The sequence below is a fragment of the Hemicordylus capensis genome, chromosome 6, assembly GCF_027244095.1.
Source record: "Hemicordylus capensis ecotype Gifberg chromosome 6, rHemCap1.1.pri, whole genome shotgun sequence".
NCBI classification, from domain to species: Eukaryota; Metazoa; Chordata; class Lepidosauria; order Squamata; family Cordylidae; genus Hemicordylus; species Hemicordylus capensis.
This window is the reverse complement of record NC_069662.1, coordinates 9,829,704-9,857,268: the sequence shown is the minus strand read 5'-3', so window position 1 is coordinate 9,857,268 and position 27,565 is coordinate 9,829,704. Positions and strand designations below refer to the sequence as shown.

The window sequence follows — 27,565 nt, the reverse complement described above, 5'->3', positions numbered from 1 at the left end:
TCTGGGCATGGCCACTCAATTCTCCTTCTCAAATACTAATTCCTGGTGGAATTTCGACTACACACAGAGCTGCCTTGTTGAAGTTGGTTTTGGAATTCACTGATGGGATATCAAGGTCTCTCTTTAATCTTAATCCATATACCAAGTTTGGTGCATATTTGTTAAGTTCACAAGTTAGCCCACTTCCACCTCAAACATTCACATGGAATGTTTACAGAATTCTGTCACTTCTGTTCCAGACGTTTTTGTAATCTTCTGCCTTGAAAGAAGCCACTTAGAGGTCTGTCTATGAATTTTAAGCCCTATGCCAAACCATTCTGGAAATATAGAAAGAGGGAAGAACAACATGCATTCCACTGAGGTTGCGGAAGGCACAGGCTTCTCCAAGGAGGCCGTGGTAGGGAGGGCAGAGGGCCTGCACCACACTCTGGTACCTGTAGGCAGCACAAAATCTCTGCCACCCTCGTTCCCTCTCCGCACTTGTGTTGCAGGCATGACAGTTCTCCCATGCTGGAGAGTTTCACAGAGGCAGTCAGAAGAGAGGGGAGCAGCAGCCCCAGTCTGCACTGGCAGCACAGGGAGAGAGCTCCTCTTTCTCTCTCCCACTGGCCAGTGAGCCCTCCCTGCACTGCAGAACCTCGCTGCTGACTCTCCCCACTTCCCTGTGGTTGCCTCTGTCTGTCTCTCACCAGTCACCTCCTGGTCTGAGCCGCATTGCAGATGCGGAGAGCTGACTAACTGAGCATTGCTCTTGGTGACCCTTGCTGACCCTGCTGTCCCTTGCCGATTTAAAATGCCTCTGTGGGATTTGGGGGAGTTCAAAAAATTTCCAAAGGTTCCATCTGCTCCTTCTTCCTGGTGACACTTGCTGATATTACAGGATGTTTTGTGATTTTTTTCAGCAAATATTTTGGCATTTTTTCCTTTATTTTCAGATCTTTTTGGGGTTCTGGTTCCTTTCACCCCCTGTTTCTCATAGACTTTAATGCCTCACCAACCGCAAATTTGCCAAAGATGAGGTTTTGCCCATTAGGGAGGGATGACTGTATACCGCTTTTCAACAAAAGCTCCTAATGCACTTTACGCTGATATCAATAAAATTGTTCCCTGTCCCCCAAAGGGTTCACAATCTAATAAAAAACATAAGATAGACACTCGCAACATCCATTGGAGGGATGCTGTGCTGGCAGAGGCGCCCATCAGAATGGACTTCCAGACAGAAGTCCAGTCCTCCAAACCAGGTGGGGGCCCCAAAATGTCCTGGGGGGGTGGGGGGCACTAGCCCATGCTATACCGGGGCCAGGTGGAGGAGGCAGCTGTGGCCACCTGCTTGCCACATCTCTCATGTGCACAGTCAGGATGGCTATGCGCTGAATGTGGCCAGGCCTGTCTGTGGCCAGCCTGAGGCCACCTGCCTCCAGGAACAGCCAGTCAATGAGCACACTGAGTTTCCTCTGCCGGGCTCCCCTGTGCAGTGCAAGTGATAATGCACATGTCATGTGAGGCATCGCAGGTGAGGGGGAACAAGAGAGAGGTCTATAATGTCATGCATGGTTTGGAAAAAGTTGAAAGAAAGACATTTTTCTGCCTCTCACATAACCCAAGGCTAAGGGAACATCCAATGAAATTCATTGCCAAGGAATTTAGGACCAACAAAAGGAAGTACTTTTTCACACAACCCATAACCAACTGGTGGAGTTTTCTGCCACAAGATGTGACAGCCAACAATAGATATCTATAAGGTGGTGATCAGGGGAGGTAGATAATTTCATGGAGGACTGGTCTATCAATGGTGACATGTCTGAAGCCCATAGGCCTCCTCCAACCTCAGAAGCAGGATGCCTGTGAATACCAGTTGCCCTCTGCTCCTACCTGTAGGCTTCCCAGCGTCACCTGCTGGGCTACTTTGTGAAACGGGATTGATGGACTAGATGTCTTGCCTGATCCAGCCGGGTTAATCTTCTGTTCATTATGATTTATGCATAGAAGAAAAACATCAGATTTCTTAAATGGAAATAAAGTTGTGTAATAGGTTGGGTTATTCCCTGGTTTCAGGGGAAAAGGGTGATTGTGGCTGTTTTGAAATAAACATCCAAGAGGAGGTTTTTTGAACAGGCCTATGTGCTTTTTGGTTGGGCATTTCTCCCCCATTTCCAGATTTTCTCTTGCTCCTTTCTCAGGAACCTTGGCTACAGTGTCTGTGATCCAGACTAATGAAACACCGGAAGGGCCTTTCCAAGCTTTACAATGAACATCCAAAGATTAGGCCCTGCATCCCACCCCCACACACCACATCAAGAACACATGAAAATACCCAAGTTGGATCACTCTGAATTTGAACCCAGTTCAAACCTCACTATAGGGCAAGGAATTCTGTAACAGCTGTCAAATCAGACAAACATGTTTGCTTTCCTATTTCTGGTATTTACGTTGCTACAGGGAATCTAAAAACATGGCTGAGAGGGATTCCTTCCTCTATAATTATTGAAATTGCCATAATTAGATCATCCAGCTAAAGCACCGGTAGCTTTGAAAAATCAGCACAAAGTTTGAAATCAGTATAAAGAGTCCTGTGTCCTATTCACAGTTAAAATGAGGAATGAGAGCCAGAAAGGGATCTGTCAGCTTTGATGGTTTCCCCTTTTCTTCTTAAAGTCAGACCTATACTCTGACTGTCCTCTAAAGAGATATAGAGGACCAATGCTAGATGGAAACTTGGGCAGCAGGATGGTGGAGTCTGTGTTTCTGCTGCTGCTACTCCTGCAGGCTCCTCTTATGGTGTCGGAGGAGGATAATATTAGGTGCTCCAGAAGTGATCCTTTGCATATTCCATATGAGTGGTACCAGCCAGGTGAAATCCTCATTGGTGGGATTGTATCTTGTATCTTTTTTATCTCACCCAAATATTCCTTCAAGAAAAATCCAACTCAGGAATGGATTAGCAGTGAAGAGTAAGGAATTATCACATTTATGATATGCTCTTTGGCTTTTAGTTTATTGATAAATTATGTGTCGATGACTCAAAAACAATTAATTTTGGTGTAAAAGGGGGTTCTAATTGAAGGAAGGAAGGAAGGAATATTTTGGATACTGGCTTATGCTAATATAATAGTATTAATAATAATCCACTCTAATAATCCAGAAAAAAGCACAAATGCAGCTGAATCCTTTGTATCAATGATCTTCTTTCTTCTCAAGACCGACTTGCCACATTATAAGAAACGCATCCTATGTCTTCCCATTTCAGAAAAGGAATGGTAGGCAAGCTTTATGTACTATGAATACTAAGATTACTACTACTACTACTACTACTAGTAGTAGTAGTAGTAGTAGTAGTAATAGTAATAATAATGCACCTTGTCTCATAATGTGCACAAATCCAGGGGATCTGTCATATCTATATAGTTCATACAGACACCTGAGTTTTGTTCTAGATCTGGCAGATAGGTTCCTCAGAGTGGAGGAAAGAGAAAGGTTTGCGTTCATTCCCTCCCTTCCTCAGTTCTCCTTTTGAGAAAGGAAAAAAAGAACAGTACAAATTCTAATTATTGATCTGCTTCAACAGTTGCACTTTGGGTCTGGATTTCTTTTCAAACATTGGTTTCATTCTGTGTGGATGGCTCAACACTGTGTATCTGAATATTTCTATATTTGCAATATGGCTTTGACTGGAGAATAAGCTATTCCTCGCTTCAGAAATTCCTTCAATGTCTTCATTCTGTTGTTCATGTATTGGTGGAGAGAGAAGAAAACCACAACACTTTCCTCTTTGTTGGAGTGATACCTACTGATACCTGGTGTAGCTTCCCCAGACAGTGTTCCAAACTTACAGCTGAGCAATTTGAAGTCAGAATGCTCTCCAGAGAGGCTAATGCTTTATCTAGCTGGGAAGAAGGGGCAAAGAGAATGAGGGTGTCCGTGTATGAGCAGGGCGTCCTGCCCTGCTCCTCGAACACTGCAGCCATAGTCAGTGTAAAGAGTTGCATGGCACATCAAAGGGGCCTGATGGGACCTCTAGTGTGATAATATGGTTTCTGGCATTGTCAAGTTCTCCACACATTTCATTTTCAGCATGATGATGAAGTTCTACCAGCACATCCTGGCCTTGGCCTTTGCAGTGGATGAGATCAATGAGAACGCTGAGATCTTGCCCAACATCACACTTGGGTTTCACATCTATGACAGCTACTCCAATGAGAGGATGACCTACCGCACCGCCTTGGACCTGCTCTTCAAATCACAGAGATTTGTCCCCAACTATAAATGTGGCATCCAGAGAAATGTAATTGGAGTCATTGGGGGACTTGATGCTGATACTTCATCACACATGGCAGACATCTTAGGCCTTTACAAGATCCCACAGGTATCCACACTTGGGGACCATTGAAATTAACCAAATCACACACATATTTCACTCTTCTTTTCTCCAGGCTTTGGATGGTTTATAATTATGGATAGGCAAGGTATTACAAAAAGATGCAAAACAACTTGAACAGCAGTGGTAAGAGAAGTCAAGATGTATGAGAGAGCATGTGCATAGATGCACGGCTGGTCTACTCTGCAAAGAAGTTTTGCAGAGAGCAGAAAACTACTCTTTTTTTTCTGTAGAGGGTAAAAAAATTACCCTACACAGGCTAAACAACTACCCCAAAATGAATGAGGTTTCTATGGTTCGGTGGTTTCTATCCCATTTCCATTATAAGTGAATGTTGGAGATGGAGTTCCAGTGCATTGACCTTTTGCACCAAGTATCCTAATGACCACTAGGTGTGTTGGGAGTAGAGGTAGCTAGTGAGAGTCTCCTTACCTGTCCCTGTTTGCCTCTACACCTCAAGTACTTCTTATAATGAGTCAGTCCTCTTCCTTTCCTCTTAGAGAGCAGATGAAAACATCTCTCTCTCCATAACTATTCATTATGTAACCTACTAGATAGGATAAGGTCTTTCTTATCTCCAATGTACTTCACCAATCGATCTATCTATTTATTATTATTATTTCTTGTTTGCATAGTCAGACATGTGTTATTGACTGGTTTGTTGTATCCAGACATCGAGTCCTTCCCACGGACCTGGGATGGCTTAATTTTATTGTCAATTGTTATAGATATCGTTGCAGAATATAGGCTGTTCCCAGTAAAGCTGCTTTTTGTAATTGGCTGATGGTGATTTCTGTGACCCCTATGGTGTTGAGGTGCTCTTCAACGTCTTTTGGAACTGCACCCAGGGCGCCAATTACCACTGAGATTATTTGGGTCTTTTTCTGCCACAGCCTTTCCATTTCAATTTGTAGATCTTTGTATTTGGTGATTTTTTTCTTTTTCTTTTTCTTCTATTCTGCTATCCCCTGGTATTGCTATGTAGATTATTTTCACTTGTTTTTCTTTTTTCTTGACTACAGTGATATCTGGTGTATTGTGTGGCAGATGTTTGTCTGTTTGTAGTCAGAAGTCCCATAATATTTTTACATCTTCATTTTCTTCAACTTTTTCAATTTTAGGGTCCCACCAATGTTTGGCTACAGGTAGCTTGTATTTTTTGCAGATGTTCCAGTGTATCATCCCTGATACCTTGTCATGCCTTTGTTTGTAGTCAGTCTGAGCGATCTTTTTACAACAGCTGATTAGGTGGTCCACTGTTTCATCTTCTTCTTTACAAAGGCGGCACTTGCTGTTTGTTGTGGATTTTTCGACTTTTGCTCTTATTGCATTTGTTCTTAGTGCCTGTTCTTGTGCAGCCAGTATTAAACCCTCTGTTTCTTTCTTCAAGTAACCATTCTTAAGCCATTGCCAGGTCTTGGTGATGTCTGATTTTCCACTTATATTGTGCAACTATTGACCATACAGGGGCTTATTTCTCCATTTTTCTGCTCAGTTCTTGACTTGTTCTTTCTTGTAGGCCTATTTTCTTTCATTGGTGTTGAATAGTTTTGTGTTATTGACCATTTTAAGTGCATCTTCTTCACTGTCCTTGATATATTCTTCCAGGCCTCTTTTCTCCTCCTCTATTGTTTGATGGACTTGCAGCATTTCTCTTCCACCTGAGCTGCGAGGGAGGTAGAGCCTATCTACATCACTGTGAGGGTGCAGAGCATGATTGATGGTCATTATTTTCCTGGTCTTGCAATCCAGCATCTCTAGCTCTGCCTGGGTCCAGTCTATTATTCCTGCAGTGTATCTGATAACAGGTATAGCCTAGATGTTTATGGCTTGTATGGTGTTCCCGCCATTGAGTTTGGACTTGAGGATTTTTCTAACTCTCCTGATGTATTCACTTCCCATTTTTCTTTTCACTTCAGTGTGTGCGATGTTATCAGCCTGGAGAATGCACAAGTATTTGTAATGTTCTTTCTCTTCCAGGTTCTTCGTGTTGCTTCCATTGGGCAGTTCTATTCCATCTGTTTTTGTCATTTTTCCTCTGTTCATTATTAATGCAGCACACTTGTCTAGTCCAAACTCCATTGCTCTATCGCTACTGAATATACAGACAGTGTTTAGCAGTGATTCAATTTCTGACTGGGACTTTCCATACAACTTCAGATCATCCATGTACAGCAGATGGTTGATTTTACTGGATGTTTTAGATGTTTGGTATCCGAGGCCTGTTTTGTTTAGTATTTGTGAAAGTGGGGTCATGGCGATTACAAACAACAGAGGGGATAGTGAGTCCCTTTGGAAAATGCCTCTTCTAATGCTAGCCTGTCCAAGTGTCTCACCATTGATTGTTAACTGTGTACTCCACATGCTCATTACTTTTTTTAAAATAAATATCTGAATGTTTTTGCTGACACCAGTTGTTTCTAAACATTTTAGTATCCATGTGTAAGGCAATGAATCGAAGGCTTTCTTGTAGTCAATCAATGCAACACTTAGATTTGTTTTTCTTCTCTTGCAGTTTTCTAAAATCATTTTGTCAATCAGCAGCTGGTCTTTTGTGCCTCTGCTGTTGGGCAATTTCCTTTCTGTTCAACTGTAAGCTGCTTGTTAGTTAATAAGTGTTGCATCACTTCATCTGCTATTATTCCAGTTAATAATTTCAACATGGTTGGCAAGCAAGTTATCGGTCTATAATTACTTGGAACTGCACCTTTTGCTGGGTCTTTCATGATGAGATGAGTTTTCCCAGTTGTTAGCCATTGTTCAATATCACCGCCTTGCAAAATGTGACTGAACTGTTTTGATAGTTGTTTATGAAGGCTTGTTCGGTGTTTAAGCCAAAAGCCATGCAGTTCATCGTCGCCTGGAGCAGTCCAATTTTTAATTTTCTTTGCTCTTTCACTTATTAATTCTGGTGTTATTATTAGATCTTGCATTTGTTGGTTACATGTTTTGACCTCATTCATCCAGCCTGCTTTTTTATTATAATCTATTGGATTATCCCATAATTTTCTCCAGAAATGCACTGTTTCTTCTTTATTTGGTTTTTCTACGTTTCTTGCAGTTTCTCCTTCTATGCTTTGGTAGAAACGCCTCTGATTCTACTGGAATTGGAAATTCTGCCTGTGTTGTGTAATTCTGGCTTCATATCTGCTAATCTTCTTTGACACTGTTGTTATTTGCTGCTTTATTATTTCCAGGGCTTCAACAATTTTCCTTGAATCTAGGTGGTATTTTTGCATGAGCACATGAACCAAACAACCAGCAGGGTTCAACTTCCAGCTCTAAAAACAGTTGCCAAAAAACAACTTGCTCAGGCATTAAAAGATGTCAATGCTGCACTTGCAGAAATAACAACCAATAATTTTCAAGAAACAAACCAACTAATGTATAGTGCAGCAACAATAACAACACAAGAGCTCGGATATAAGATCAGTGGACCTGTAAAAAAGAAAGCAGTACATTGAAGGCGCCAAGATAATTGGTACATGACAAGCAGAAATGTCAGAAGGTGGTCTAGAACCCGTATACTGGTTTTTGTAAGCTACCTAGAACCTTTTGAGTCAGGCATGAAATGAATGAATGAATGAATGAATGAATGAATATTACTCTCCTACTGCACCATGCAGAGGTGGGGTCTACATCTCATCTGAGTCTTTGGAATCAGGTGGTATATTAATTAATTAATTAATTAATTAATTAATTAATTAATACTCTCCCTCTGCGCCCTTCAGAGGTGGGGTATTTGTCCTCCATGTCCTCCAGTGTGAGGGCTGCTGGAATAGGATCTGAGTTGCTGGAGGCGCCCTCACCACCTCAATTTCTCCCTCCTAACTAGGATATCTTGTGTTCAGGATTCTCTTCTATTCACTTGCTCCCCTGAACTCAGCTATACTTGGATAACTAGGATGCACAGCAAGAGCTGCCATTTCTACCTCTCATCTGCTAGGAGTTGTGTACATCAAGAGTTCCCTAAGAGACAAGAACTGAACATTCAAACTGAGCATTCATCAGCTGCAACTCCAGGACAGGAAAAGCTTCTCCTTCCCCCCCTCTCCCATCAGACAGTGCTAAAATGCAAATCTTTCCATCTTCCTTTCAGCTGAAAGATATCTAAATTGCACTTTAACACTTTGATACTTACATAATTATTTCATGTTTGGCATGAATATTTTTGACAGTTTGGAAAAATAAACCACAGTTTATGATGAGTATACTTGTCTACGAAACTGTGATGTGGAAAATAAGGGAGAAAAACTTGAGTAACAAATATAAGTTGGGGGGAAACCAGAAAAACGGATCCCTTCCCTAACATAAAGCTCTTTTTAAATTTTGTTTCATTTAGTTTTCATATGGCTCATTTGAACCAGCACAGATGGATCAAACCTATTCCACTTCCTTTTACCGCACAGTTCCCAGTGAAGATCTTCAGTATCGGGGGATTCTCCAGTTACTTCTCTATTTTGGATGGAAATGGGTCGGGCTCATGCCTATGCACAATGATGGTGGAGATCATTTCCTGCAGGTTTTAGAGTCCTTGCTTTCCCAGAATGGAATCTGTTCAGCCTTCACAGAAAGACATGTTACCCGAATCTTACCTGCAAATGAATTAATTTATGACATTGCTAAAAGAATTTCCGTTTTCCTGGAAAGCAAAGTCATTTCAGTTGTCATTTATGGAGAAGCTACATCCATAGTATGGTTGACAAAAGTTATATTTCTAACAACAGTTTACCAACTACTTCCTGGATCTAAGTTTCCTACAGGGAAAGTGTGGATTACAACAGCCCAGATTGATTTTATTTATGATGGCACTCAAAATAATTTCAAGTTGCAAACATTCCATGAAGGCCTGTTCCATGGTGCTCTTTCTTTCACCTTACACACAAAGGAGCATCCAGGCTTCTGGAAATTCCTCCAGTTGATCAACCTATTTGAAGCCAGAAGGGATGGTTTTCTCAAGTTTTTCTGGGAGCGAGCATTTCAGTGTTCCATGAAGTACTTCTATCGACCCTGTACTGGGGCAGAGAAGCTGGAGAGCCTTCCTGCCCCTTTGTTTGAAATGAGCATGACCGGCCACAGCTACAGCATCTATAATGCTGTCTGTGCTCTTGCACATGCCTTACATATAAGACTTGCATCTAGATCCAGACACAGAAAATTGGAGGAAAGGAGCAGACTGATCCCTCTGCATATGGAACCCTGGAAGGTAATGGCTCTTCTCTGGCCAAATGCTATTGTCAAAGCTTGTGCTGCTGTATCATGCTTTGACTTGAAGTCAAGCTGTTGACCAGAAAATACCCTAGAACATATGAACCCATCTCTTGTCTTTCTCTCTCACACACCTCATATTCCTTCCTCCCTTCCTTTGTTAGATATTGACGCACCCCACACACAATGTCCATAAGCAAATAGCTCCTCCACAGTTTTTTATAAGATCCCCAAGGTCATTTGCAACTCCTGAAATGATTCCTACTGACTCCTGATTTGCTGCCTTCTCTCATTATCAGTTACCTAAAGTGGAGTACTGTCCGTTATACAGGTGCATTCTTATGCAGATTCCCCAATGTGGAAAGTTGCAGTTGTCTCAGATATCTGAGTAAGAATAATACCACATTTTAAATTCTCATTGGTTCTCTTTTCAGCTCCATTCATTGCTTCAAACCATCTCATTCAACAACAGTATTGGTGACAATGTTAAGTTTAACAAACATGGAGAATTAGCAGCTGGATTTGATGTTACCAACTTGGTCACTTTCCAAAATGACTCCTATGTCCGAGTCAAAGTTGGAAGGCTGGATCCTCAGGCTCCTGCAGGCAAAGAGTTGACCATTAATGAGGACCAAATCCAGTGGCACAGAGACTTGACTCAGGTAAGAATATAGGCTTCTGCAGGCAGAGAGTTGACCATTAATGAGGACCAGATCCCTGGCATACTGACTTGACTCAGGTGGGATGTAACAGCACTGTAACCAATAACAAAGCAACAAGTTAGATGACAAGAGCACATGGGGAGGAAGTCTCATCTCCTATCTGACAGGACACAGCTTTATGCTGCCACACATGCAGCAAAGAAGTGATTCGATTCTCTTCCACTCACGTCCATTGGAGTTGTTCGGGGACAACTGATCCAAAAACAATTACAACAAATCCAAAACCGATTGTGAGCAGCTCCAAAAGGATCTCTCCAAACTGGGGGAGTGGGCGACAAAATGGCAAATGCGGTTCAGTGTTAGCAAGTGTAAAGTGATGCACATTGGGACGAAAAACCCCAACTTCAAGTATATGCTGATGGGATCTGAGCTGTCAGTGACGGACCAGGAGAGGGATCTTGGGGTTGTGGTGGACAGCTCGTTGAAAGTGTCAACTCAATGTGCGGCAGCTGTGAAAAAGGCCAATTCAATGCTAGGGATCATTAGAAAGGGGATTGAAAATAAAACGGCTAACATTATAATGCCCTTATACAAAACTATGGTGTGACCACACTTGGAGTACTGCATACAATTCTGGTCACCACATCTTAAAAAGGACATTGTTGAACTGGAGAAGGTACAGAAGAGGGCAACCAAGATGATCAGGGGCCTAGAGCACCTTTCTTATGAGGCAAGACTACAACACCTGGGGCTTTTTAGTTTAGAAAAAAGACGACTGTGGGGAGACATGATAGAGGTCTATAAAATCATGCATGGTGTGGAGAAAGTGGAGAGAGAGAAATTCTTTTCCCTCTCACACAACACTAGAACCAGGGGTCACTCCATGAAATTGATTGCCAGGAGGTCTAGGACCAACAAACGGAAGTACTTTTTCACACAATGTGTGATCCACTTGTGGAACTCTCTGCCACAAGATGTGGTGACAGCCAACAACCTGGATGGCTTTAAGAAGGGTTTGGATGACTTCCTGGAGGAGAGGTCTATCAGTGGCTACTAGTCAGAGGGCTGTGGGCCACCTCCAGCAAAGGCAGGATGCCTCTGAGTACCAATTGCAGGGGAGAAATGGCAGGTGAGAGGGCACGCCCTCAACTCCTGTCTGTGGCTTCCAGCGGCATCTTGTGGGGCACTGTGCAAAACAGGATGCTGGACTAGATGGGCCTTGGGCCTGATCCAGCAAGGCTGTTCTTATGTTCTTATGGACTGACTCCTGTTCCTTCCTCTGAACTCAAATCTGGAATTTTCAATATCCAGCTGAGATGCTTTTAGTGAGCCTTTTTGTGATCAAATGAAGATGTTCACACGAGGAGCCCTACCCAGCCTTGTGCAGCCCTACTGGGGTAGGGATCCACAAGTCAAGCATTGGGTAGCCAGGTTGCCTAAACCTGAGCAGTCAAATCACCCAGCACCCAGTGCACCTGGCTTGTGGGGAAATCCACCAATGTACTGCATTCCTCGCACAGTGCATGGAGGGATTCCTAGAGGCTGAGCTGCATTTCCCCTGCCTCCACATGGCGCGTGGCACTCAGCAGTGATGGCTGTGTAGGCACAAAAGACCCGCAGCCATAACCAGACCTTAGATCATCTGCGGGAAGGTAAGATCAAGCCTGCCTTCTCCCACACACCATTCCTACCCTGTTTAAAAGTTGTAAGAACACTAATATGAAGAATATTTATATACCAATTTTGAGGGGGAAATTTCCCAAAGTGGTTTACATTGATACAAATATATAAATAAAATGTCTCCCTGTCCCCAAAGGGCTAAACTAAAAAAAAAACAAAACAGACTCCAGCAACAGTCACTGGAGGGATGCTTTGTGGGAGATGGATAAGTCCCGTTGCTCTTGCCCAGCTAAATAAAGAGATTCACCACTTTCAAAAAGGTGCCTCATTGCTCAGTTAGCAGGGGGACATTAAGAATGACCTTAATGTCTTCCATCTGATCTTCCTTGGTCTCCAATATTACTGGAGGGTCCATTGTGGAGATGTCCATTAGCTCCTTGTGTTTATTTAGAACAGTTTGGTTTCAATTTGCGACTTTTGAGGAGATGGACAAGCTGCTTGGTGCTGTATGGCCTACAGCTGTTCTCTGAATCATGCCCAATGTGACTTATAACATCTAGCAGAAAGGTTGTGAGAGACAAACTAGCTGATATTAGAAATGCCTCACTGAGGAAGCATAAGATGCCTCCATCTTTGAAAGAAGCAATTGTTGGACTTTTACTTAGAATCCTTCCCTAGAGTCCTTGGAGATGGACAGTTATAGTGTCGTTTCTAATTTGCTTTGGTTGGCAAGGTGCTTGAGAGTGTGCTAGCTAATCACTCCCAGGCAAGCTTGGAGAAAACTGGTTATCTAGACCCATTTCCAATTTGCCTTTGTGTGGGTTAGGGTGCTGCGACAGACCTGGTCATCCTGATCTTTCACCAAAAGGTTGACTGAGACTGTGTTGGTTCTGTTGGACCCCTCTGCACCTATTAATACCATCAGCCATGCCATCCTTTTGAATTGTTTCTGGGATTTGGGAAAAGGTAGTTCTGCTTAATAGGGATGTGCATGGAACTGGTTTGTCCGGTTGGGTTGGAATGGAATCCCAACTGGATTCAAATTGAATTGGGTATGATTAACTAATACCAGTTTTAAAACATTTGCACAGGATGCCAGTATGTTTGCAGGTGAAATATTCAGTGCTCTTAGTTGAAAGAGCTAAACATCTTAGAACCAATTTACCAAAGAGACTACATTCGTCTTCATGATCCCCACCATGAGTTAACATAATCAGCAGACGTCTGTTTCCAGCTGCCCCCAGTTCATCTGGTTGTGATTCACAATTGGGTGTTCTCTGCAGTCACTCCTGAACTGCCAAATGCACTCCCTGCAGAAATCCAAGTCTTAACAACATTGCTTGCCATTAGGAGAGCACTTAAGACCTATTGTTTGGTCTGCCCTGGAATGGGTTTTAATAAGTTATATATTGTTTTAAATCATTTAAGTTTTCAATATTGCTTGTTTGGTTGATTGGTTGGTTGTCTGGTTGGTTGTAAGTTGCCCAGGACAATTAGATTCCGTGGTATACTGTAAAAATGTGCCAAATAAATTAATAAAGTTTATGATAATAATTGAAGGGAGTTTGGTTTAATGTGTAAAGTTGGAACATCTTCCATCTAATGCATTTTTAATCCCTGAAATTCATTGCTATGGCAACTAGCATAATTTTTAAAAAATAATTAAAATGCTGATGTCAACGGTGCAAAGGTAATAGAGACTGGCCTTGATGATGTCTTCATAGAAGATATTTGAGTGGCTGTTTGATTGATAGTTGATTGTTTGATTGACGGATTGATTAATTGATTGATTGATTAAGTGCTGTCAAGTCGATGTCAACTTTTAGCAAGAGACCATCTAGTGGTTAGAGTGCTGGACTAGGACCGGGGAGACCCAAGTTCAAATCCCCATTCAGCCATGAGACTTGTTGGGTGACTCTGGGCCAGTCACTTCTCTCTCAGCCTAACCTACTTCACAGGGTTGTTGTAAGGAGAAACTTAAGTATGTAATACACCGCTCTGGGCTCCTTGGAGGAAGAGCAGGATATAAAATGTAAAATAATAATAATAAAATAATAATGTTCCATACCTTGTTATGCTTTTCAATTCTCCCAACCATCTCTCTCTGGCCGCTTACTATATCTAGATATACCATTGGGCTTACCAAGCATGGAAAATCCAATCTTCTTCCATTTCTCTCATGCTTAGAAGAATATGCATTCTTCCCTATGACTGCTACATCTGTGGACTGATAGGTTTTCTTCCATGACATTTGTCAATGAACTGTATGGCAAAGCTGTATTGTTTTGTAAAACTGTATGGTAAAACATTTGCATAGCAAACTCCCACAAAATATTCAAAGCTCTCATACTTTTTAAGGATAGGTGCCTCCCGTTTCTTTGTGTAATGACAACTGCCATCCGGGATACAGCAAGCAAAAGAAGGAAGGGGAGAAATTTTGCTGCTACCAATGTACTGAATGTCCAGAAGGGATGATCTCAGACAAGATGGGTATGAAATACCATTCAGAAATGAACATTTGATTACATATCCAGACAAGTCTCTAAGACAGACAACAGAAGAAGGGTGTTCACACAATTATTCTGGGTAGGGATGGGGTGGGGGAAGGCAGGAGACAACCTACATTCCCCCACATGATCCTCGCCACTCCAGGATTGCTTAGTGTTTAGGCATTAGGTATTAGCTTTCCTCCCTGAGAAATGTGAAAAAGGGGTTGAAGAATATATTTATTATTCAAATTTGCAGTGATAATCAGAACTGATCGCAACATTTAGAGACACGTTACAGAGTTGGACGAATAAAACCCCTGTATGCTCAGTGCCCAAGCAAAAGCAGATGTGTAAGAATGATGCTGCCATGAGAAGGAATCAGCATTCAGGATGAAGAAGTGTTGGATGTAGAAGCAGAGACTTGAGAGACCTAAGCAAGATTCCCTTTGCTAGGCACAAAGATCCCATCACTACTACAAAGATCCCATCACCACCAATATCCATGTTCTCATTTAAGACATTTTATGTATAGGTGAAGACATTTTGGGTATAGGTGATATATTATACATGTTTAAAACGAACAGATTGAATTATTTGTTTTCCTTTTAAGCAAAGGGCCAAAATGCAAATTTCAAAAGAGATTTGCAATCAGATCTCCAATATTAAAAAGAGTTAAAAGTGCCTCCAAAGTAGAGAGAGAGACCTTGGTGCTGAAAAATAAAAGCCATTAATATCGCGTCTCTCTTTTACTCACTCCATTACCAATAACTAAGAGTACAACTGTGACAAAAGCATGGGGCAGAAAACATTAAAAGTTCTCTTCAGATTTATGGATCCCGTGTGATTCCTGCTCCCTCCTCCACTCCCTCTAAAAGAAAAGTCAGGACATTATATACATGTTCGTCCTAAAGTGAAGGAAGTTTTGAAAATCTGCCACAAATGAGGCCTGCATAGAATAGCTGTGTCAGATTCATAGGAAGACAGTCCATCTGCTGAAACTTTTGATGGTACGTCTAAACAGACTCATGTTCCTCTTTCAGACATGGATTCCTGCATCCCTTGCCCAGAGGACCAGTATCCAAATAAGGCCCAACACGGATGCATTCCTAAAATTCTCAACTTCCTCACCTTTGATGAACCTTTGGGCATTATTTTAGCTTTCTTGGCTCTTTTCTTCTCTCTGGCCTCAGCTCTGGTACTTGGAACCTTCATTAAGCACTGGGACACTCCCATCGTCAAAGCCAACAACCGGAGCCTCACCTACGTGCTCCTCATCTCGCTCCTCCTTTGCTTCCTCTCCTCATTGCTCTTCATTGGACGGCCAAACAAAGTTACTTGTCTCCTCCGACAAACAGCTTTTGGCATCATCTTCTCCATTGCTGTTTCTTCTGTTTTGGCCAAAACCATTACCGTAGTCATAGTTTTTAAGTCATCGAAGCCAGGAAGTATTTACCAGAAATGGGTTGGAGGGAAACTGGAAAATTCCATTGCCCTTTCCTGCTCTCTGGTTCAAACAGGCATTTGCACTATTTGGTTGGGTACCTCTCCCCCTTTCCCTGACTTGGATATGCATTCACTATCTGGAGAAATCATAGTGGAATGTAATGAGGGGTCAACCACTCTGTTCTACTGTGTCCTGGGCTACTTGGGTCTCCTGGCCATCATCAGCTTCACAGTGGCCTTTCTCGCCAGGAATCTGCCAGACAGCTTTAATGAAGCCCAGTTTATCACCTTCAGCATGTTGGTTTTTTGCAGTGTTTGGATATCCTTTGTTCCAACCTACCTCAGCACAAGAGGGAAACATATGGTAGCTGTGGAGATCTTCTCCATCCTGGCCTCTAGTGCTGGGTTATTGGGTTGCATCTTTTCCCCCAAATGCTACATTATTCTACTGAGGCCTGATCTGAACAAAAGAGAAAAAATAATAAGAAAACTGTAGGACACTCTATAGTAAATTTGATCTGCCAATTCTATGACATGAATAGCTTGTCCATAGTTTGAACGCAGGCGCTTCTGTATAGATCAATTTCATTGTCAAACCCGCTTAATGCATGTGTGGTTACAGATGTCATCATGGCTGTGCTATTCCCTTTCCTGAAGGGACATTCCAGATTTCAGAATAAAATAGGGCTTCGTTCATCTGAACCACACCAACCAGCTATGAGTAGTAGAATTCCTGCATGCTTTTCTTTTCTTTTAGCCACGTGGGAAGGTGAGATGGGATCTTTAGTTTGATTTTCATGAGTTATCAAAACAGTTCTCACTTGCACATGCTATCATCCATCACAGCAGGGCATGATGGGAGCCACAACTGGGGACCCAAGATTGAGAACCGCTCTCAGTTGAGAACCCCTCTCAGTTGAGAAGCCTTCCAACCCTGTCTAAATCCTGTCCTTTCTCCATGCAGCTCCCTAGTAGGTGTGTGCATTAATCAAGATTTGTGCATGATTCGAAGGGTCCCGGCGCACCTTTAAGAGTTAGTAGGGCAGGTCCATACCTGCTCCTGTGCCACTCACCACAGCTTTCTGCTGCAGCATTGTACCCCCCAGAACCGCTTGCATGGTTGCGGCTCAGTGGCATGCAAATGGCCACCACACATGTGCAGAGGTCATGTGCATGCCACTGTCACACCAGAGCAGAGAGGCAGCAGACTTGCAGAATAGCCGGTTTGGACTTAAAGATTCCCCAGCTGCCCCTTAGAATCGTGCATGTACCTTGATTCATGCACATCATTACTCCCTGGAGTAACTTCACACACACACACATTTTCAGGGACTTTAAAAGCAAACTATACCAAAGCCTCACCTCTAGCATCCCACCTCATGTCAAGCCTCCTGCCTTGCCTCAACAGTCATAAGGTACCAATCGGTTTGTATACATCTGTGCATGGCCTCACCACTGTCTTCAGATCAGTGGGGAAAGAACCCATGTACAATTCTGCTTCTCAAATACTAATTCCTGCTGTAATTTCAACTACACACACAGCTGCCTTGTTGAAATGCATTTTGGAATTCATTCATGGGATATCAAAGTCTCTCTTTAATCTCCATCCGTATACCAAGTTAGGTGCATATTGGTTACGTGGTTCACAAGTTAGCCCACTACCACCTCAAACATTCACATGGAATGTTTACAGAATTCTGTAACTTGTGTTCAGGAGGAGGTTTTTTTAACAAGCCTATGTGCTTTTTGGTTGGGCATTTCTCCCCCATTCCCAGATTTTCTCTTGCTCCTTTCTCAGGAACCTTGGCTACAGTGTCTGTGATCCAGACTAATGAAACACCGGAAGGGCCTTTCCAAGCTTTACAATGAACATCCAAAGATTAGGCCCTGCATCCCACCCCCACACACCACATCAAGAACACATGAAAATACCCAAGTTGGATCACTCTGAATTTGAACCCAGTTCAAACCTCACTATAGGGCAAGGAATTCTGTAACAGCTGTCAAATCAGACAAACATGTTTGCTTTCTTGCTTCTGGTATTTACGTTGCTACAGGGAATCTAAAAACATGGCTGAGAGGGATTCCTTCCTCTATAATTATTGAAATTGCCATAATTAGATCATCCAGCTAAAGCACCGGTAGCTTTGAAAAATCAGCACAAAGTTTGAAATCAGTATAAAGAGTCCTGTGTCCTATTCACAGTTAAAATGAGGAATGAGAGCCAGAAAGGGATCTGTCAGCTTTGATGGTTTCCCCTTTTCTTCTTAAAGTCAGACCTATACTCTGACTGTCCTCTAAAGAGATATAGAGGACCAATGCTAGATGGAAACTTGGGCAGCAGGATGGTGGAGTCTGTGTTTCTGCTGCTGCTACTCCTGCAGGCTCCTCTTATGGTGTCGGAGGAGGATAATATTAGGTGCTCCAGAAGTGATCCTTTGCATATTCCATATGAGTGGTACCAGCCAGGTGAAATCCTCATTGGTGGGATTGTATCTTGTATCTTTTTTACCTCACCCAAATATTCCTTCAAGAAAAATCCAACTCAGGAATGGATTAGCAGTGAAGAGTAAGGAATTATCACATTTATGATATGATCTTTGGCTTTTAGTTTATTGATAAATTATGTGTCGATGACTCAAAAACAATTAATTTTGGTGTGAAAGGGGGTTCTAATTTCAGGTAGGCAGGCAGGCAGGCAGGAAGGAAGGAATATTTTGGATACTGGCTAATGCTAATATAATAGTATTAATAATAATCCACTTTAATAATCCAGAAAAAAAGCACAAATGCAGCTGAATCCTTTGTATCAATGATCTTCTTTCTTCTCAAGACCAACTTGCCACATTATAGGAAACACATCCTATGTCTTCCCATTTTAGAAAAGGATGATGGGCAAGCTTTATGTACTACGAATACTAAGAAGATTCTACTCAGTAGAATCTCAGTAGATTCTTCTACTAAGAAGATTCTAATAATACTAAGTAGTAGTAGTATTACTGGATTTGTGCACATTATGAGACAGGGTTTATTACTATTACTATTACTACTAGTAGTAATAGTAATAGTAACTTACTGAGCGGTATATATCTTGGTAGTCAGAATATTGAGCTAAAGCCAGCTCCATATTTAAGTAGTGACTTGATACCAAAGTTCAGGCGAGCCCTTACCTTTGCCCGACTAAATGCTCTACCTACAGCGGTCCTATTCGGAAGATTCGCAGGCACGTCAAGTGTATCTAGAGTGTGTCCATGTGGATCTGGCCATATTGAAACAACCGCTCATGTCCTGTTGTATTGCGATTATTATAGAGAAGTAAGATGTAAATTAATAGCCCCACTTTTGAATAATTTCCCTGGTCATCAAGATGAATTTTATTTAAATTACTTGCTTACCAATCCAAATGCTGATGTTGTATATACGGTGGCTAAATTTTGCTATATAATATGTCAAATGCGGACTCACATGGTATAAAGAACTTTTATTGCTGTTTTTATCTTATTTTTTATCTATTTTTATCTTATTGAACTGGTCTATGACCGAAATAAATAAATTGATTGATTGATAATAGTAATAAACCCTGTCTCATAATGTGCAGAAATCCAGTGCATCTGTCATCTATATAGTTCATACAGACACCTGTGTTTTGTTCTAGATCTGGCAGATAGCCTCTTCAGAGCGAAGCAAAGAGAAAGATTTGAGTTCAGACCCTCCCTTCCTCAGTTCTCCTTTTGAGAAAGGAAAAAAAAGAACAGGACAGATTCTAATTATTGATCTGTATCATCAGTTGCACTTTGGGCCTGAATTTCTTTTCAAACATTGGTTTCATTCTGTGTGGATGGCTCGGCACAGTGTATCTGAATCCTTCTATATTTGCAATATGGCTTTGACTGGAGAATAAGCTATTCCTCGCTTCAGAAATGACTTCAATGTCTTCATTCTATTGTTCATGTTTTGGTGGAGAGAGAAGAAAACCACAACACTTTCCTCTTTGTTGGAGTGATACCTATTGATACCTGGTGTAGCTTCCCCAAACAGTATTCCAAACTTACAGCTGAACAGTTTGAAGTAAGAATGCTCTCCAGAGAGGCTAATGCTTTATCTAGCTAGGAAGAAGGGGCAAAGAGAATGAGGGTGTCCATGTATGAGCAGGGCTTCCTGCCATGCTCCTGGAACACTGCAGCCATAGTCAGTGTAATGAGTTGCATGGCACATCAAAGGGGATGGATGGGGCCTCTAATGTGATAAGATGGTTTTAGGCATTATCAAGTTCTCTACAGATTTCATTTTCAGCATGATGATGAAGTTCTACCAGCACATCCTGGCCTTGGCCTTTGCAGTGGATGAGATCAATGAGGACGCTGAGATCTTGCCCAACATCACACTTGGGTTTCACATCTATGACAGCTACTCCAATGAGAGGATGACCTACCGCACCACTCTGGACCTGCTCTTCAAATCACAGAGATTTGTCCCCAACTATAAATGTGGCATCCAGAGAAATGTAATTGGAGTCATTGGGGGACTTGATGCTGATACTTCATCACACATGGCAGACATCTTAGGGCCTTACAAGATCCCACAGGTATCCGCACTTGGGGACCATTGGATTTAACCAAATCACACATATATTTCACTCTTCTTTTCTCCAGGCTTTGGATGGTTTATAATTATGGTTAGGCAAGGTATTACAAAAAGATGCAAAACAACTCTTCCTTTCCTCTTAGAGAGCAGATGGAAATATATATCTGTCTCTCTTGCTACCTATTCATTATGTAGCTGATAGATAGGATGAGGACTTTCCTATCTCAAATGTGCTTCACTAACAACAGCAACCACAACTACTACTACAACAAATAATTATTATTATTATATAACACTTTTCAACAAAAGTTTCCAAAGCATTTTACATAGAGAAATTACAAATAAATAAATAAGATGGCTCCCTGTCCCCAAATGGCTCACAATCTAAAATGAAACACCAGATAGACACCAGCAACAGTCACTGGAGGTCCTGTGCTGGGGGTGGATAGGGCCACTTACTCTCGCCCTGCTAGATAAAGATGCCTCTTTGCCAAGTTAGAAATGGTAACTGTGCAAAATTATAATAACTCTATATAGTTTAGATTGTACAACCATCTGCATGTAGGTTTTCTAAATAACTGCAATGACAAAACACAGCGCCTCACTCTGTAATTGGAGTGGGTAGCTTCCTTTTGGAGCTATGCTAAATAATCACAAACCCCAACAATGATTCAGGAGAAAAACCACCCCAGAAATGAATGGGCTTTCTTTTTTAAAAAAATTAAATTTTTATTAATTTTAACAATATCTTAACATTCACAACATATTGAACAAATATGGACTTCCCACTCACACCTCCTCGTGAATCACCAACTATAAAATTAACCCTTGCTATAATAATAATTCAAAACATAGATCTAAACCTTACAAACACGATTTTGATCTACCCAACCTGCTAATATTACTAGATTTCAAACCCTGTTGTAAAATCAATATTAGGAAAATAGTTCTTTAGATATAATAAGAATAGTTTCCAATCTTCTTTAAAGCATTCTAAATTTTGGTCTCTTATCAGTTCTGTAAGTTTTGCCATCTCCGCATATTCCAAAATTTTTATCAACCAATCTTCTTTTGAAGGCAGTTCATTACTCTTCCATTTCTGTGCATATATTATTCTGGCCGCCGTGGTAGCATACATAAAAAATGTTAAATTAGTTGTAGAAAACACTCCTTGCGTTATTCCCAGCAGGAAGGATTCTGGCTTCTTAGGAAATGTCATTTTAAATATTTTCTTTAACTCATTATATATCATGTCACAAAAGGCCTTAGCCTTCCTACAAGTCCACCACATATGAAAAAAGTTCCTTCAGAGTGTCCACATTTGTTTGAAACATTTTTATACATTAATGCCAGTTTTTTTGGTGTCAAATACCACCTATACATCATTTCATAATAATTTTCTTTTAGAACATAACATGCAGTGAACTTTAAATCAGTTTTCCATAATTTTTCCCAGGCTGCCATTTCTATATTGCACCCCACATCTTGAGCCCATTTTACCATAGTCGTTTTAACCACTTCGTCTCTTGTCTCCTCCAAAAGCAAGAGCTTATACATTTTAGAAACTAATTTTTCATCATTTTCACACAGCTCCTTCTCAAATCTCAGCGTCTGATCCTCAAATCCAACTTTAAGATCCTTCTTATAAATTTCATTTAGCTGATGGTACTGAAATCAATCACTAACCAAATTTTGTACTTCAGTTAAACTTTTTAACTTACAGTCCTTTTCTTGAAAATATAACAGATCCCTATAAGTACCCCATTGCGATTGCATGTTTACCTCTTTACGTGCTAAAGCTTCAATTGGAGATACCCATAACGGAGTTTTAGGTTCCAGCCATTTTTTATATTTTACCCAGACTCTGATTAAACTCCTTCTTATATAGTGGTTAAGAAAATCTTTATATACTTTACTTTTGTCATACCACAAATATGGATGCCATCCAAACCTTCTGTCAAATCCCTCCAGATCAAGTAATCTAGAATTTCTTAATGTTATCCATTCTTTTAACCACGTCAAACAAACAGCATCAAAATACAACCTTAAGTCTGGTAGAGTAAGACCACCTCTTTCCTTTGCATCTGTTAAATTTTTTAAATTAATTCTTGGTCTTTTCCCTTGCCAAACAAATTTAGTTATGTTCTTCTGCCATTGCTTAAAACAAGTTAAAGTATTGATTATAGGAATAGTCTGAAAAAGAAATAACATTTTAGGCAAGACATTCATTTTCACCACTGAAATTCTTCCCATTAAAGATAAGTTCATATTGGACCATCTTTGTAAATCAGTTTTTTCTGTATTCCATATTTTAATATAATTATTTGAGAACAACAAAGAATTATTGTTTGTCAGCCAAACACCCAGATATTTAATTTTCTTCTCCACTTTCAACTCACTTATTTCAAAGAATCTATCCTTAGATTTCTGATCCATATTTTTAGTCAACACCTTCATTTTAGTCTTATTTATATAAAACCCAGCCAATTGGCCAAATTGTTGTATTTTTTCCAAGAGTCTTCCAATCTTGTCCAATGGATTTTCTAAAAAGAACACAACATCATCCGCAAAGGCTCTTAGTTTATACTCTTGTTTCCCAATTTTCGGGCCTTGTATTTGATCATCTTCTCTAATATTTCTACAGAGCACTTTTAAAACTAATATGAAAAGTAATGGGGAAAGTGGACATCCTTTTCTAGTCCCTTTTTGTATTTTACAATTATCTGATAGTTCCCCATTTACAATAATCTTAGCATATTGCTCCGAATAAATTGTCTTGATAGCCCTAATAAAATTGTTGCCAACACCCATTGCATCTAATAACCTCCACATAAATTGCCAGGAAATGTTATCAAAAGCTTTGTCTGCGTCCAAAAAAATCATAGCCATCTGTTTGTCATTATGTTTTTCATAATACTCCAATACTTTCAAAACTGTTCCCACATTATCTCTTAATTGTCTCTTTGGCAAAAAGCCAGCTTGATCCTCATGAATAAAGAGTCTTAATATGGCCTTCATTCTTCTTGCCAAAATGGTGGCAAAAAGTTTATAATCATTATTTAAAAGTGAGATTGGCCTATAATTTTTAACTTGCGCTAAGTCTTGATCCGGTTTTGGGATTACTGCAATGTTCACATACTTCCAAGACTCCGGCATAATCCCTCTTTGCAAAATGTCATTCATAGTCCATTGCAAAGGCTGTAAAATTTGATCTTTAAATGATTTGTAGTACAAAGCTGATAGCCCATCGGGTCCTGGCGCCTTATTGGTCTTGCTTTGATTTATTGCTTCAGTTACTTCCACTATTGTTATCGGAGCATTCATAATTTCTATGTGTTCCTTAGAAAGTTTTGGAATATTTTTGGTCTTAAGAAATTGCTCAATTTTTACATCTTCTACTATATTTCCTTTATATAGTTCTGAATAGTATTTTAAAAATTCTCCTCTTATTTCTTTACCATCATAAGAAAGCCCATTTTTTGTAAGTATTTTGGATATGTAATTATTATTTTCCTCAGATCTAATTTTCCAAGCCAACAACTTGCCTGGTTTATTTGCGAACTCAAATGACCTTTGCTTGACATATTTTAAGTTGACATATTTTAACTTCATTTGCTACTAACATAGAAAGTTGTTGTTGGAGCATTTTGATAGCTTGAGTAATCATCTTCTTATCCATAGCCCATAATAATTCTCTTTCCTTTTTAGAAATCTGCATCAGTAATGTCTCTTTTTTCAATCCTCTTTGCTTCTTAAAGTATGCATTTTGCTGTATAAAGAAACCTCTCATGACCGCTTTACCTGCATCCCAGATTGTTTTATTGTCCATTCCTTGATTTAAATTCAGTTCAAAATAGTCCTTTAGCTTCTTTTTAGCTTTCTCCACAACATCTGATTTTTTAAGCAGATACTCATTCAATCTCCAATGAAATGAAACCATTCCTTTCTTCTTCCATGTAAAACAAATTGGATTATGATCTGAAAAAGTCCTGGGTAAAATATCCATTCTTTTTATACATGGCATAATAGATTTTGATGTCCAAACCATATCTATCCTTGAGTGAGATTGATATCTTTCAGAGAAGTAGGTATATTCTTTTGCATTTAAATTTTTAATTCTCCACAAATCGTAAAGATCCATATGTTCTGCTAAATCAAAAAATGCTTTAGGGAGCTTGCCTTATACGTTCCTTTCAGATATATCAGATTTTCTATCCAAAGATGTAGAGACAACACCATTAAAGTATCCCAATATAATCAGGTTAACATTCGATAACTCAGCCATCTTCTGTTCCAAATAATTATAAAATTCAACTTTCTTTTCATTAGGTGCATAAATTCCAATTATCACCATTTTAATTCCAAAAATTAAAATTTCCAAGGCTAGTAGCCTACCTTCTTCATCTTTAAAAATCAACTTGGGTTCGAATTGTTGTTTAACATAAAATACTACCCCTCTTTTTTTTTTCTTATCTGAGGAAACAAATTCTTGTCCTAAAGCCTTGTTGACCAAAAATTTTCTATCTTGTTTTCTAATGTGTGTCTCTTGTAAACACAAAATGTCCAAATTTTGTTTCTTAAGAAAATGAAAAACTCGATTCCTTTTTGTTTTAGTATTTAACCCATTTATGTTCCAAGAAAGTATCTTGTAATCTTGCATCTTGTAATCCATCTAATCTAACTAGAATTATGTGTTGAGGGAGCTGGCTGCTCGGAAGATTTTTTTTTTTTTTGTATTTTCACCAAAATTCTTGCGCTTTGAGGAATTCTGTGAATCTGTTCTTCTTGCCCTTGTAGAAAAGGGAGACTCCCTCAGGTATTTCCCACCTGAAACGTATTCCATTGGCATTCAAAGCATCTGTCAAAAATTTGTAATCCTTACATTTCCTTAAAATTCTGGACGGTATTTCTTTCAAAAAAAAATTCTGCTGAGTTTCAATAATGAGGGCTTTGGCAAAATGGGCTTGAAAAATCCGCTCAGTGATTGATTTTGAATTGAATTGTACCAAACAATCCCTAGCTAATTTATTTCTTGCGGCAAATTCCGAATTTAAACGAAAAGCTGTATCAATCTGCGCATCCATCTCTTCACCTGAAATTCCCAAAAGTGATGCAAGCTCCTCCCCAAGCAATTTTTTAATATCCTGACCAGCTTTTTCTGGAATACCTCTAAACCTTAAAAATCTCTCTTTTTGTCTGAGTTCCAACAGTGCCATTTGATCTAATAGTTTTTCCCTGTCATCTCTTAATAACCCCACATCGTGCTCCAGAGTATCAACCCTTGTTTTGAATTCTTTGTTGTCTTGTGCTAATTTCTTAACTGTTTCCTCAATATTTGATGTTCTATCATTTAGTGTTTGTGTATCTTGTCTAACTTGTTGGATATCTTGTTTAACTTGTAGGATATCTTGACTAACTTGTTGAAGGGTGGTTGTATTAGTTTCCAATAGTTGTTTCATGGCTAATAATGTCTGATCTAAATCTGTAGACATTTTTCCTTCACCCAGACCTGGATTTGGAACAGAAAGTCTCCTAGGTTGTAGGTGGGTTTGTATCTGACTCTGTTGTTGTTTTCTTTGCATTATCCCTTTTCTCTCTCTCTCTTTGTAGTAGAGAAAAGAAGGGGGGGAATAGAGCACTTTCCAGCAGCCTCACAGCAGGGTTCAATGTCCTTGGTCTCGAGAGAGAAAGTAAGAGCCTGTGGTTATTTTCCAAATAGAGTCAGCTCCACACCACAAGTCTTATATCTTACCACTGCCAATTAAATTTTCCCACGGTAGAGTGGAACGCCTTCTTCCTTTAATTGGCTGACTTCATGATGGACATATTCAATAGCAAACAGCAAAACGCTTCTTCCATAAACTCTTTCAAACAGCAGTGGGAAAGAATGATAATAATTCCCACTAATATACTTTTTTAAAAAGTTTTAAAACTTTTAGACATCAGTTCAGTTTTTTAATTCCAGCATTTAGTAAGAAGATTGAATTTCCATCCTTGATTTATAGTTAGAAAACTTACAGCAACGGCTTGAGTTCTGTGAAGTCCTTCCAACAAAAACAGGCGAAATTCCAGCAAGTTATCCTTAATCACGCTGAGAGGTGAGCTTCTTGAACTTTAAGTAATTAATTAAATCCAAACCGTAGAGATTAGATGCCAACCAGCTTCAGTCAAAAGGATTTCCGATGGAGGAATGCAGCTTGATGTCTCCCAGCCCCCACCGCTCAACTTAAATCAGAACTGCGCTCTTCAACACAGCTCTAAATTAAGGAGACGGCTCAGGGGGAATCTGGGCAATCTTGATCCAAACCCTTTAATCTAGGGTGGCGTGGCGGTGTGTGTGAAGCCTCAAAAACCCCTTAAAGTACTCCTCCTTGGTCTCCCCTGTCGGGAAGCATGCAGCCTCGTTAGCAGTCCAACCAGAAGTCCAAATGAATGGGCTTTCGATGGTGGGCTGCCATCTATCTCATGCCTATTTAAAGCTCTTTGGGATGTGCGTGTTTGTGGTGGGGGTGGATACCCTTTTTGTCTTTGGAAACTTCAGTTCTCTTTCCTCAGATAATGATAGTGTCTCAAAACTAGCCTGAGGAACTGTATAGTTCTGTGCTCCCGAGTTATGGCAGAAAAAACAAACCCCTCCCCCAATGTCAGACCTAGTGTTTGGAACGACTATAACATTCAGTGGCATATAACTTTGCAAAAGCAGGGACTTTAGCCCACAGAATAAAGCCAAAAGGATCACAAGAGCAGCAACCACAACAACATGTTAGCTTCACTAAGTCTGACATCAGTGGATCAACCATCTGTAGTACATCACTGGTCTTTTCCTATTTTCTCCTGCTGGGATATCCATAGATTGCTTCTCATGAACAACCAAAATACAACCAGTACACTGGTTTTTGTAAACTGCCTAGAGTCTTTGGAATCAGGCAGTATATAAATAAAATAAATAAATAAATCTTACTCTCCCTCTGCACCCTTCAGAGGTGGGGTATTTGTCCTCCACATCCTCCAGTGTGAGGGCTGCTGGAATAGGATCTGAGTTGCTGGAGGCGCCCTCACCACCTCACTTTCTCCCTCCTGACTTGGATATCTTGAGTTCAGGATTCCTTTCTATCTACTTGCTCCCCTGATCTGAGCTATACTCAGAAAACTGGGATGCGCAGCAAGAGCTGCCATTTCTACCT

At 40.3% G+C, this 27,565-nt stretch overlaps 1 protein-coding gene across 1 annotated transcript; it reads left to right on the top strand.

Annotated features, from left to right (window-relative positions):
- Positions 1-1,486: 1,486 nt before the first annotated feature.
- On the top strand, positions 1,487-16,293 carry LOC128329728 (vomeronasal type-2 receptor 26-like). The gene is made up of 7 exons (XM_053261341.1): positions 1,487-1,513; positions 2,656-2,951; positions 4,072-4,363; positions 8,718-9,581; positions 10,018-10,245; positions 14,229-14,355; positions 15,395-16,293. The coding sequence occupies exons 1-7, from the start codon at positions 1,487-1,489 to the stop codon at positions 16,291-16,293; spliced, it is 2,733 nt and encodes a 910-aa protein (XP_053117316.1).
- Positions 16,294-27,565: the final 11,272 nt, after the last annotated feature.

Excerpts from the sequence above, each read along its gene's own strand:
- LOC128329728 (XM_053261341.1), top strand. The coding sequence starts at position 1,487 with ATGCACATGTCATGTGAGGCATCGCAG. Across the intron at positions 2,952-4,071 it reads GAATGGATTAGCAGTGAAGA|CATGATGATGAAGTTCTACC; the intron begins GTAAGGAATTAT and ends TTTCATTTTCAG. Across the intron at positions 14,356-15,394 it reads GATGATCTCAGACAAGATGG|ACATGGATTCCTGCATCCCT; the intron begins GTATGAAATACC and ends TTCCTCTTTCAG.